This window comes from Heterocephalus glaber, unplaced genomic scaffold (assembly GCF_053883595.1).
Source record: "Heterocephalus glaber isolate CG9 unplaced genomic scaffold, H.glaber_assembly_v1.0 deba00001545, whole genome shotgun sequence".
NCBI classification, from domain to species: Eukaryota; Metazoa; Chordata; class Mammalia; order Rodentia; family Bathyergidae; genus Heterocephalus; species Heterocephalus glaber.
The window spans coordinates 843,637-855,783 of NW_028258338.1; the positions used below are offsets into that span (position 1 = coordinate 843,637).

General features: G+C 37.9%; 1 protein-coding gene and 1 pseudogene across 4 annotated transcripts in view; one reads left to right on the forward strand and one right to left on the reverse strand.

Moving 5' to 3' along the window:
- Fam120c (family with sequence similarity 120 member C) overlaps positions 1-12,147 on the forward strand; it is a 183,886-nt gene that overhangs the window by 40,107 nt on the left and 131,632 nt on the right. For all 4 annotated transcript variants that reach the window (XR_015442377.1, XM_004873525.4, XM_013068768.3 and 1 more), the window contains exons 2-3: positions 8,378-8,624; positions 10,157-10,239. Coding sequence is in view for 3 of the 4 variants with exons in the window: in XM_004873525.4 (XP_004873582.1) it covers positions 8,378-8,624; positions 10,157-10,239 (330 nt within the window). In the remaining variant the exon portion in view is untranslated. The remainder of the gene's footprint in view (positions 1-8,377; positions 8,625-10,156; positions 10,240-12,147) is intronic.
- On the reverse strand, positions 1,578-2,401 carry LOC101716641 (KRAB domain-containing protein 4 pseudogene; annotated as a pseudogene).

Sequence of the window (12,147 nt, forward strand, 5' to 3'; positions counted from 1 at the left end):
TTGTTTTTTTCTCCCTTCTTTTCTATTGAGGAAATTGGCCCTCTGCTTTGAGTTTCAAATTTTTTTCAGTTTGTCATTTGTCTTTTTTTTGTCATTTGTCTTTTTGAGTTTACTTAAACTTTCTTTTCACAAGCATAATTGTTTGGGGTTTTTTTTCTTATTCTTTAGCCAGTAATTTATGCTTCATAGTGTGGAAATGTTTGATTTTTATCTACTTAAGAGAATTGATCTTTTTCTTTTGTGTTACAGATTTTCTTCATTTTTTGGTTTTGTGCGACAGGGTCTCACTATGTGGTTCAGGCTAGCCTGGAACTCACAGAGATCCTCCTGCCTAAGCCTCCGGGATGCTAGGATTACAGGTAGTGTGCCAACACGCCTAGCCCAGATTTTCTCTTATACAGTCCTGTGTTGCTTAGCAACAGGAATATGTTCTGTGAACTGTCATTAAGTGATTTTGTTATATGAGCATCATAGAAGATACTTACAGGCACCGGTTTGGCTCTGAGCCTTCCCCAATTTAACCACCTCGCTGTAGCAGGCTCCCTGACTCTCATTGCAGAAAAAAGAATTTTGAGGATGTGCCAGAGACACAAGTAGGGTTGGTTGGGAAAAGACAGAAAGTACAGGACACACTCAAAAAGGGAGTGTGGGGCCGGGGATTTAGCTCAGTGGTTCTGCTACCTGCCTCTTAAGCGCAAGGTCCCCCGGTACCAAAAAAAAAATAAAGTGGGGGGGGAGTGTGGGTGTTCAGTGTGGAACTGAATACATTTATACTTTTCTTGAGGGGATGAAAAGCTATGGAAAAAAGCGCCCACCCATCTTCCCTCTCAAAAGGGAACCAGCCTATTTGCAGGCATGTTTTGTTTTTTAAATAGGTGATTTAAATATTTTCTGGATTCGCTCAACCTTTTGTTTGCTCTTTTAATTGGGCCAATTTATGGTCTTTTATTTTTTTTTTCTGAGTGAAGAATTTATGTTTATTCCATGTTTTGAATATTATAACATTAAGTTTCCCTAAATCTAATGAAGGCTGAGCAATTTTTTGAAGGCTGACTCATGGTTTACAAAATTATTTTGAATGAATTCTTGGATGCGCACTATGACAACATAACTAATGGACAGTTCTCTCACTTAAAGGTTTATTCATGGGTTTTACATTTTATCTCCTAAATGACTTCTTTGATGTTTAATGAGAGGTCTTTCCCTTGAAGGCTTTGCCACAATCTCTGCATTCACAGGACTTCTCTCCTGTGGGAGTTCTGAGTTGTACAATGAGAGTTGATTTTACACTGAAAGATTTTCCACATTTAATACTTTTAAAGTCTCTCCCCTGTATGAATCTTTTAATGTTTAATGAGTGGTGCCTTCTGGATAAAGATTTTCCCACATTCACTGCATTCGTAGGGCTTTTCAATTCTGTGCGTTCGAAGGTTGACTTTTGGCTGAAGGCTTTTGCAAATTCACAGCTTTCATAAGGGTTCTCTCCAGTGTGACTTCTTTGGTGCACAAGGCATGCTTTCTGGATAAATATTTTTCCACATTCATAGAGTTTCTCTCCACCTTGAATTCTCTACCTTTTATTAAAAGCTTCCTTATGGTGGAGAGTTTTTCCTTGTTGATGGGTTTCAAAGAATTTCTCTGCAGGTTTAGCTTTATCAAGATTAGAGTGGAGACATAATTTTCAATATGACTTACACCCATTATCTTTCTTACATAGCTTTTGTTTTAACTAAGAAAGTTTAAATTATGTTGAGTACCTTCTCCATGAATGATATTTAGGGAGTCTTTGTCTTATGTAGACAAAGTCTGTGCTCAGATACATGATTTTTCTGCATGTTCTGCATTCGTAGCCCCTTTCATCCTTCAGTATTTCCTTGTCTCTGAATGCAGCTTGTCATGGGGGGTTGTCTTGGCTTTCCTTGTTGTTATCTATCCACCCATCAACTTGCCAGACTTCTAATAACAGCACTTCAAAATACATGAGGCAAAAATGGATACATCTGGTGTGTGCTCACCTGGACAGCTCCTCATCTGGGTTCCTCTGTCTGACCCCCAGGCCTCTTCTCTTTGTCCCAAGCTGATCTCATCTGGTTGGCCAACTAGATACCCCACGGACACCAGGTGGCTGTAGTTCTCAAGCATGACATCCCTGTAGAGGTTCTTCTGAGCTGAGTCCGTCTGCTGCCACTCCTCCAGGGTGAAGTCCACAAACACATCCCTGAAGCTCAGTGATTCCTGGGACATGGCCATCCTGCCCTGCTGGATGGAGGTATCAATAGCGGCAACAGCTTTTCCAGGTTCTGCAGTCATCTACGTAATTTGGGACACCTGTCCACCTCTCTGTTGCTTGTTCAAGGTCTGCAATGAAGCTAATCGCAGCACCACCGCACTGGACTACCTTCTGTGTATGGCCTTTTATTGATGGCTCTGGCAGGGAAGGAGTAAATCTGGCCAAGAACTTGACACTGGGATAGTCCTTATCTCAAAGCCAGGCTCCTATACCTTACTTTCTTAATTGAGCCAATTTATGACCTTTTAGTAATGGGTCTCATAGGGAAGAGGCATAAATCTAGCCGAGGAATGTTGGCATGGGGCTGTCTTGGGTGACTTCAGCTAAATCCTAGAAGTTACAGTCTTACAAAGTGCAAATTCTAAGTTATGATTTCTTTATCTCCTTTTTTACCTATCTTTTGTCTTCTGTCCTACCTCAGCAGTAGCCCAGATTAAATAGCCTACTGCATACCTATGTACACAGGTTATATGGTGTGTGTGTGTTTGTGTGTGTGTGTGTTTGTCTGTAGCTCCTACATCCAGGAGGAGCAAAACAATGTGAGATTAAATCAGACATAAGGAAAAATTATAAGAGACATGATAACTATCAGATGTATGAGGCTGCTGCTGGCATAACACTGCGTACAGCTTTATAGTAAATAGTATTTTTAAGAGTACAAGGAATAAACTAATGATGAAAGATACAGTAAATAATAAACCCATAACATAGGTGTTTATTACCATTATCGATTATTTCATACTATTACATATTTGTATATGCTATACTTTTATATGACTGGCAGTGCAGTAGGTTTGTTTGCATTGTTACCATAAACTTGTGAAAAACGTATTATGCATGTCAAGACAGGTGTGATATCATGAGGCTATAGAAACTTTTCAGCCTCATTTTAACCTTATAGGACGCCCTTATATGTGTGATCTGTCTTTGGCTGAAAGATTATATGGCATATGACTGTACTTAAAAACATTCCCTACTTTGTGATCACAGTATATGTCTTCTATTATTTTTATGGTTGTCCTGGTTGAAGTGTGAGATATAGATGTACTTTTTTTTTTCTCGAATGATTCTCCAGTTATCCCCACACCATTTGTTAAATAATCTATATTATTTTGGTAATTGAAAAATTTAGCTAGGCATGGTGGTACATACCTGTAATCCCAGCATTCAGGAGGCTGAGAATGAGGTGTTTGAGGCCAGCCTGACTACTTAGCAAGACCCCGTCTCAAAAAAACAGAAAAAAGAAAAAGAAAAAAAATGAAAATATTTTTTCAACAAATAAATGGCGTAACAGGAGGGGAACTGGTATAAATTAAGACACTTGGAAGCTATATCAACCACATGCATCATATGAACAATATGTAGCCCCTGATTTGAACGAACCAACTATCAAAGACATTTCTGAAGCAGTCATGGAAAATTAAATTTGGACTGGATATTATAATATTAAGCTATTGTTGCCAGCCATCATGGTGCATATCTGTAACTCCAGATACTTGGGAGGTTAAGGCAGAAGGATCACAAGTTCAAGGCCAGCCTGAGCAACTTATCAAGCTCTTAGCTCATGGGCCGGGGATTTAGCTCAGTGGTACTACCTACCACCTGCCTTGAAAGCCCAAGGACCTGAGTTCAATTCCCAGAACCAAAAAAAAAAAAAAAAAAAGACCTTACCTCGAAATAAAATTTAAAAGGCTGGTAATGTAGCTTAGTGCTAGAGAGCTTGCCCAGTCCACACAAGGTCCTGGATTCCATTTCCACTACCACACACACACACAAAAAAATTTTGTTAATTTTATTGAGTGTAATAATGGTATTGTGCTTATGTTATTTTAAAGCCCTTCTTTTTTTTTTGTTCTTTTATTGGTACATTTTAGGTATACAATTCGTTTACATTTATCATTGGGTGTTTGTACCTGTACATGATGTATCTTGGTTCTTATTTTTTTCCCCATTACCTGTGCACCCTTCACCCCGTCCGCCCTTCCCTATTTACATAGATTTCATTTCCATTTTTTTTTCTTTTCTCATAGTTTTTCCTTTCCCTCTTTTCCTTTCCCCTTCCCCTCCCTTCACTCCTTCGTCTTTCTTGAGAGGTAGATAATGAAGTATTTATGAGTAATTTGATATCTGGAATTTGCTTTAAAAATATGTCAGAAATGACAAATAAGTATATGAAAAGATGCTCAACACCACTAATTCTCAGAAAAATGCAAATCAAAACCATAGTGAGTTTCACACCCAGTAGGATAGTTACTCTAAAAAAAAAAATAAATAAATATTGAAATGTTGTCAAGATGGGGGAAAATTGTAACACTTTTCTGCTGTTGGTGTGATTGTAAAATAATGCAACCACTCTTGGAAACAGTAGAAGTAGCATGATTCAACAGTTCCACTTCAGGAGTATGTGTTTAAAAGAATTGAAAGGAGAATTTCAAAAAAATATTTCCATACTCATATTCATAACAGTGTCATTCACAATAGCCAAGAGTTGAAAGCCACCCATATGTCCATCAGTAAATGAATGGATACTCAAAATGTGGTACAAGCTCACAGCAGAGTATTATTCAACCTTAAAAATGGAAGAAATCAGCCAGGCATAGTGACACACCTAATAATCCCAGCACTCTGGGGGGCTGAAATAAGAAGATCACAAGTTGGAGTCCAGCCTGGGCAACCTAGCAACTTAGCCAGACCCCTTCTCAAAAAATAAAAAGGGTTGGGGAATATAGCTCAGTGTGAAGGCCCTGGGTTCCATCCCCAGTATCACAAAAAACAAAATCAGAAAGAAATCTTGTTAGGTGCTACAACATGGATAAATCTAGAGGATATTATACTAAGTGAAACCAGTCACAAAGGACAAACACTACACAATTCCATTTTATGAACTATATGAAGTAGTCAAATTCATAGAAACAAAATACAATGGTAAATTTTTTGTGGTTTTTAAAAATCAATATGTAAAAAGGGGGACAAGATAGATGAAACAAGAATGGTTTAACTTTGATAACAGTTGAAACTGTATAATGCTGTCATTGAAGTTCATTAAATTATGCTCTTTGTATGTTTAAAATTTTCCGTAATGAAAAATTCTTCACATGTAGCTAGTGGGTATTACGTGGTTTCTCATGGCTTTGACATTTCTCTAAAGATTAGTGATGTTGAATATATTTTTGTGTCTTTGTTGACCAGCTTCACATTTTAGTTCTGAGGCTTTGGTCAAGTTCCTTGACCTGTGAGCCTTACCGTTTTATCCAGTGTCTTTAAAAGGAGATACATGCTGAGCATGATGGTACACGCCTATAATCCCAGCACTCGAGAGGCTGAGGCGGCAGGAGGATCGCCATGAGTTCAAGGCCAGTTTGGACTACATAGTGAGTTGAAGGCTAGCCTGAACTACATAGTGAGACCTTGTCTCAAAAAATAATAATAATAATAAAAATTTAAAAAAGAAAAGGAGATACAGTAGTACCCTCTTTATGGTTTTACTTTCTTTTGAGACAGGGTCTCTCTTTACATTTCAGGCTGGTTTTGAACTCATGGCAATCCTACCTCAGCCTCCCAAGTGCTGGGATTACAAGCGTGCACCACCAGACCTAGCCTTCTATGGTTTTACTTTCTATGGTTTCAGGTACCTATGTTTACCTGTGGTCCAAAAATATTAAATAGAAAACTCTAGAAATAATTCATAAATTTAAAATAATGCACTCTTTTCAGTTTTGTGATGAATTTTCATGCCATCCTGCTTTGAATGTGAGTCACCTCTTTATCCAGTGTATCTATGCTGTTAGACTAACTGTATACAAAGTTTTCTAAAAACGGAACTTAGTCTGGGGGAGCCAGTATACAAATAACTTTGGTAGTCTTCATGTGTAGCAATAGAGGTATATATAGGAAGGGTACTTAACAGTCTGTCTCTGTTTCATAAAAAGAAAAAATTGTGCTCTCTAGAAAAGTGCCTGGTACAATGTCAGATCAGCCTGAGTTTTATTCTATCTACCATTCACTCATTGTGCAACTTTGGGGGCAATCAACCTCTTGTAGCCTTACTTTCCTCATTCTGCAATGGGGTGAAGTTTCTGACCCTCTGTTGGAAGTATACCATATGGGTACCCTGTGATATAAAATGCTCCTAAGGGTGGGGGGGGAACCTTTTTTCTTTGGGACATGGTCTTGTAAAGCAAGAACTTAAAAAAAAAGTTAGCTGAATTAACTAGCTATCTGTTTCCATGTCTATGTATCTAATGTGGGTAGACTATGTGTGGCATATACTACAGGTTAATAAATAATAGCTTTATTATTTTTCTAACAAAGGTCTCTTCTTTGAAACTTAAGTAATATATGTTATATTAATTTTATCATTCTGAGGTTTGTTTTGGGGGGTTTTTTTGAGACAGAGTGTTGCTAGGTAGTTCGGGCTGGCATTGAACTTACTGTGTATCCTTGGCTGATCTCAAATTTGTGGTAATATTCCTGTCAAACCCTACCGAGAACTAGAATTATAGGCATGCATCACTATGCCTGGCCAGTATTCTGGTTTTGAAGAGCCTCACATCAGGTTTCATAAAAGGAGTGAAAAAAAACCTGAGCAATTGAGTGAACACATACACAGGAAATAGTTCTGAATTCAACAACTGGGATCACATCAAATTAAAAAAGCTTTTGCATAGCAAAGGAAACCACTAACAGAGTAGAGAGACAACCCACAGAATGGGAAAAAATTTTTACCATTCACTCCTTAGACAAAGGACCAACATCTAGAATATATGAAGAACTCAAAAAAATCAGACCCTCCCCAAATTTAAAAACCTAATCCAAAAATGGGCATCTGAAATGAACAGATACTTCTCAGATGAAGAAATAGAAATGGCAAATAAATATATGAAAAGATGATCAACATCACTGGGCATTCAAGAAATGCAAATTGAAACAACCCTGAGGGCTGGAGATTTAGCTTAGTGGCCCTGTGCCTACCTGGAAAGTGCAAGGTCCTGAGTTAGATTCCCAGTACCAGAAAAAAAAATCACTAAGATTCCATCTCACTCCAGAAAGAATAACTGTCATCAAGAAACCAACCAGTATCAAATGCTACTGACGCTTTGGGGCAAAAAGGAGCCCCTTCTACACTGTTGATGGGAGTGTAGACTGGTGCAACCACTGTGGAAATCAGTGTGGAGATTCCTCAAAAAACTAAAACTAGAGATTCCATTTGTTCCAGCTATTTCCCTTCTTGGTATCTTCCCGAAAGAATTAAAAGCACCATACCACAGTGATACACATACCCATGTTTATAGCAGCACAATTTATAATAACTAAATCTTAGAAACAGCCCATATGCTCATCAACAGATGAATGGATAAAGAAAATATAGTATTTATATACAAGGGATTGTTACTCTGCCATAAATAAGGATAAACTGGAATCATTTGTAGGAACATGGATGCACCTTGAGACCATAATCTTTTTGTTTTGTTTTGTTTTGTTCTTGGTACAGGGGATCGAACTCAGGACCTTGCGCTTGTGAGGCAGGCGCAGTGCCACTGAGCCAAATCCCCGGCCCTTGAGACCATAATCTTAAGTGAAATAAATTGGAAACACAAGTTTAAATATTGCATTGTTTATCCTGTGTGAGAAACCCAAAGGGTAAATAAGAAGCAAAATGGAAAATAGCTGTTAGGAAGTAGGAAGAACTTGTTCAAATGGGAAGGGGAACAAGAGAAGGGGAGGGGGAAAGGAAGGAAGAAAAAAAAGAGAATAGAATGAAGCAAAGCTTTTATAAATAGGGGAACAGGAAAAAAAGAAGATATATACAGGTACAAATTCCCTATGATGAATGTGATCAATATGTATGACAAGTATATACTAATAAAAAATACAAAGTTAAAATAATTCTGTCTACATTTACAGGAATAATCAAGTTCTAGGCTGAGAGGTGGCTTTTGTTTTGTTTGTTTTTGTTTATAGGAGTCCTATCGACAACATGTAATCTTAAATTTCACCAATTATAAAATGTGGTAGTTAGTAACCTTCCTGACTTCTAACCAGATGCAGATCCATTTCTGTGGAATGACATGTTCTTTTCTCTCCTAGGTCTTCCAGAGCCTTGAAGACCACCATTTGGAAGTGGTGGCTTTTTTCAGGGAGAATGGTTTCCATGGCCTTCTTGCCCATGACTCCGAGTATGCTCTCTACAATATTCCCTCTTACTACAGTTCCCATGCTCTGAAGTTGAGCTGGAATGGGAAGAACCTTACTACCAACCAATTCCTGATGCAGGAGGTGGCCAAGCAACTGGGTCTGAAGCGCATGAATTTTCCCATATTTGCTGCACTGTTAGGTAAGTACTTCAAAGGAGAGAAGCCAGTGATTGGTAAAGTTTCCTCTTCTATTGTTAAGGGATGAAGACTAGAGTGATTTAGCTTGTCATGATCTTTTTAAAGTCCTCATGCCAGGCTGGGGATTTAGCTCAGTGGTTCTGTTGCCTGCCTCCCAAGCGCAAGGTGCCAAGTTCGATCCCCGTTACCAAAAAAAAAACAAACAAAAAAAAAACCCCAAAAAAGTCCTCATGCCAAAAACTGCTATAGAAAACCCATCAGGGGTTTGGGCTTCTTAGTAGACCACTAAAACTCAGCATGTTTGTCTTACGGATTGTTGCAGGATATTCCAGAACATCATTTTGATTCTTCTAAAATGTTTTTTACTGGTTTTTGTGTGTGTGTGTGTGTGTGTGTGACTGGGCCTCACTATGTAGATCAGGCTGGCCTTGAATTCTCTAGGTAACCCAGGCTAGCCTCGAACTTGGGATGATCCTCCTGCCTTACCCTTCCAAGTCCTGGGGTGTCGTGCATATGCCACCGCCCTTGGCTATAAAACTTTTTCTTTTATTACATTTTATAACTATCGTATGCAGAGTATATCTTAGGCCAAAAGTTTCAACTTTGGTTTCCTACTCAGACCATTCGCATTTCTTCCCCAGTGTGTAAATTTAGATCAGAAGCACAAATTGTTGATTATATTTTTCCTCTTTGTTTCCTTTGTGCTATTATAAAAAATTCCCAACATGTAGTAAAATTAAAAGAATTTTACAGTAAAAAACCCTTTATTCACCACCTATATTCTGCTATTAACATTATACTATACTTGCTTTATCAAATATCTATCTATTCCTCCATTTATGTTTTTAAGATTTATTTCAAAGTAAATATAGATGGTTCATATTTTAAATTGGTTTTCCAAGTACTGACAGCATGAACATTAATGTCTGTCTCAGATGTGACCTCTGCTCTGTAAATCCCAAAGGACAAGAATTTGATAATCTAATAGAATCAGCACAGGTTTTAGAATTAGGTCCTGTGTAAATCACTAAAGTCAAATTTTGCCAATTTCAGTTTGCTCATTTATAAAACAGGAATAATAATACCTCATGTTATTATTGATGAAGTTAAATGAAATAAGATATATAAAATATTCAGCATTTATTAGGCAATCAGTAATTTGGTAGTTTTCATTATAAAAGGCAACACGACTAGGTGATAAGGTAAATAGCGTGGGCTTTGGAGTCAGACAGTCCTAGCTTTTTTTTAACCTTGTGTGGGCCAGTCTTGGTTCAAGTTACCAAACTTGTCTCAACCTCAGTTTTCTTAACTGTAAAATGGAAATAATAGTACCATACATGATCATTATAAAGATGATACATGTAATGCATATGATACATAGTAGGCAATCAGCACACAGCTGCTGTAATTATTATACTAAGAATATAGGCCTATGTGAATTATTTGGTCATTTTCTCTACCAGGACTGTTTTTATGGCCTGGAGTTTCTAAGAAAATGTTTGTACAGTCAATAAATGACAAATATACTTTGTAGGTAACCACATTCTTCCAGATGAGGATTTGGCTGCTTTTCACTGGAGCCTTTTAGGACCAGAACATCCTCTTGCATCACTTAAGGTAATGTGTCCCTACTTCCTTCCTGTACAGATTAGGGGACATCAGGTTCTGACTGGAGCTTGATGGAATTTTTCATTAGATTCAAAATATTTCAGACACATGAAAAACTTAGTTGTAATAATTCCTTTAATATCATAGGAATTGATACAAATCTCTGAAGAAAAATACTAATGCCCCAGTAATGAAATAATGAACAAAGGACAGATTCAGAAAATTCATAAAAGAAGAAATATAGCTACCAATAGTACGACTAGATAGTCAACCTCACCAGTGATCATGCATGTAAATAAAATGAGCAGTATGTTTTTTTAATTAACAGTTTAGCAAATATTGAAACGTTAATCTATTGCTATCAAGTCTATGGCAAAACTGATACCCTCCTATACCTTTGGTGGTATTTTAAGTTGGTGATTGTATTATATTTCATTCCCTCTTTCGCTTTTCTAGGTGATTATTTCATACCTTCCCCTCTTTCTTCCAGACTCTATTTCTTCCTTCTCATTTGCTCACCCATAGTATATGACCCTACCTTGTGTTAAAAATGGAAGCAATACATAGAGAGTTTCCATTAGCTCCCAGACCTACATGTATCTGTGAACCCACATGCTCTGCCTGCCTGCCTGCTATTAATTGTGGATGACCTATCTATGTTCCTATCAAAGGCCAACCCCTCCAGTATTCTCTTTTGCCAATTGAAGCAATTCTTCACCTTTCTCCTTCATCATCCATTTCTCCTGTGTTCATTGACTCTTTTTCATCAAATGTATAAGCATGCATCTAATTTCTTTTTATTATTCATTTGTTTTTATGGTACTGGGGATTACACTCATGGCCTTCTCACTTAGCTATATCCCCAGCCTTTTTTATGTTTCTTTGGAGACAATGTCTTAGTTGCTAGATTGCCCTACTAGAGATTGAATTTGTGATCCTCCTGCCTCAGCCTCCTAGAGTGGTAGATTACAGGCATGTGACACCACATCTGACCTTTTTTTTTTTTTTTTTGAGACAGCCTCTCACTATATAGTCCAGGCTGGCCTTTAACTTGCCATGTAGTCCAGGCTATCCTTAAACTCACAATCCTCTTGCATCAGTCCCCTGAGTCCTGGGATTATAGGCATGCACCATCACATCTGATATATGCATCTATTTTTTTTAAAAAAGCTCATTCTTGATCTCATTCCTCCCTACCCAAGTTACTGCTCCATATTTTACTTTCTAGTTGTTTATTTATTTGCAGTACTGGGGATTGAACTCAGGTTGTTGCACTAGGCAAGAGTTCTGCCTCTGAGCTATATCCCTGTCTTTTTTATTTTATTTTGATGCAGGGTCTTGCTATGTTGCTATGCTGCCCAGGCTGGCCTTGAGTTTGTGATCCTTTTACCTCAGTCTCCTGAGTAGCTGCAATTACATGTGTGCAGTTGTGTCTATATAGTACTTAAGCTGCTTACTATCCTCCTCCCCGATTCTCTTTTCAATCTGGTTTATTGAAATTGCCCTTGACAAGGTCAACAATAACCTCAAGTTAGTAAACCCATTGGCTAGCTCTCCATTTTCATCTTACTTGACCAGTTGGCCGCATTTGACACAGTCGTTAATTCTTCACTTGGCTTAAAGACAGCACCCTCTTCTGGTTTCCTCCCTACCTCACTGACTTCTCTTTTTCAGTCTCTGTAGCTGCTTTTAACTGTGGAGTGTCTCTTGGGTCCCTACTCTTCTATCTACAGGGATGCTTGATCCAGTCTCATGTCTTAAAATCATGTGTCCATTGATGACACTCCTAAGATTGTGTCTCTCGCTCTGACCTCTCCTTTGAACCCTAATTCTAATATCACATCTGTCTACTAAACATCCTCATTTACATATCTAATAGGCATCTCAAAGTTTTATTTCCAGTGGAAACTTCTAATC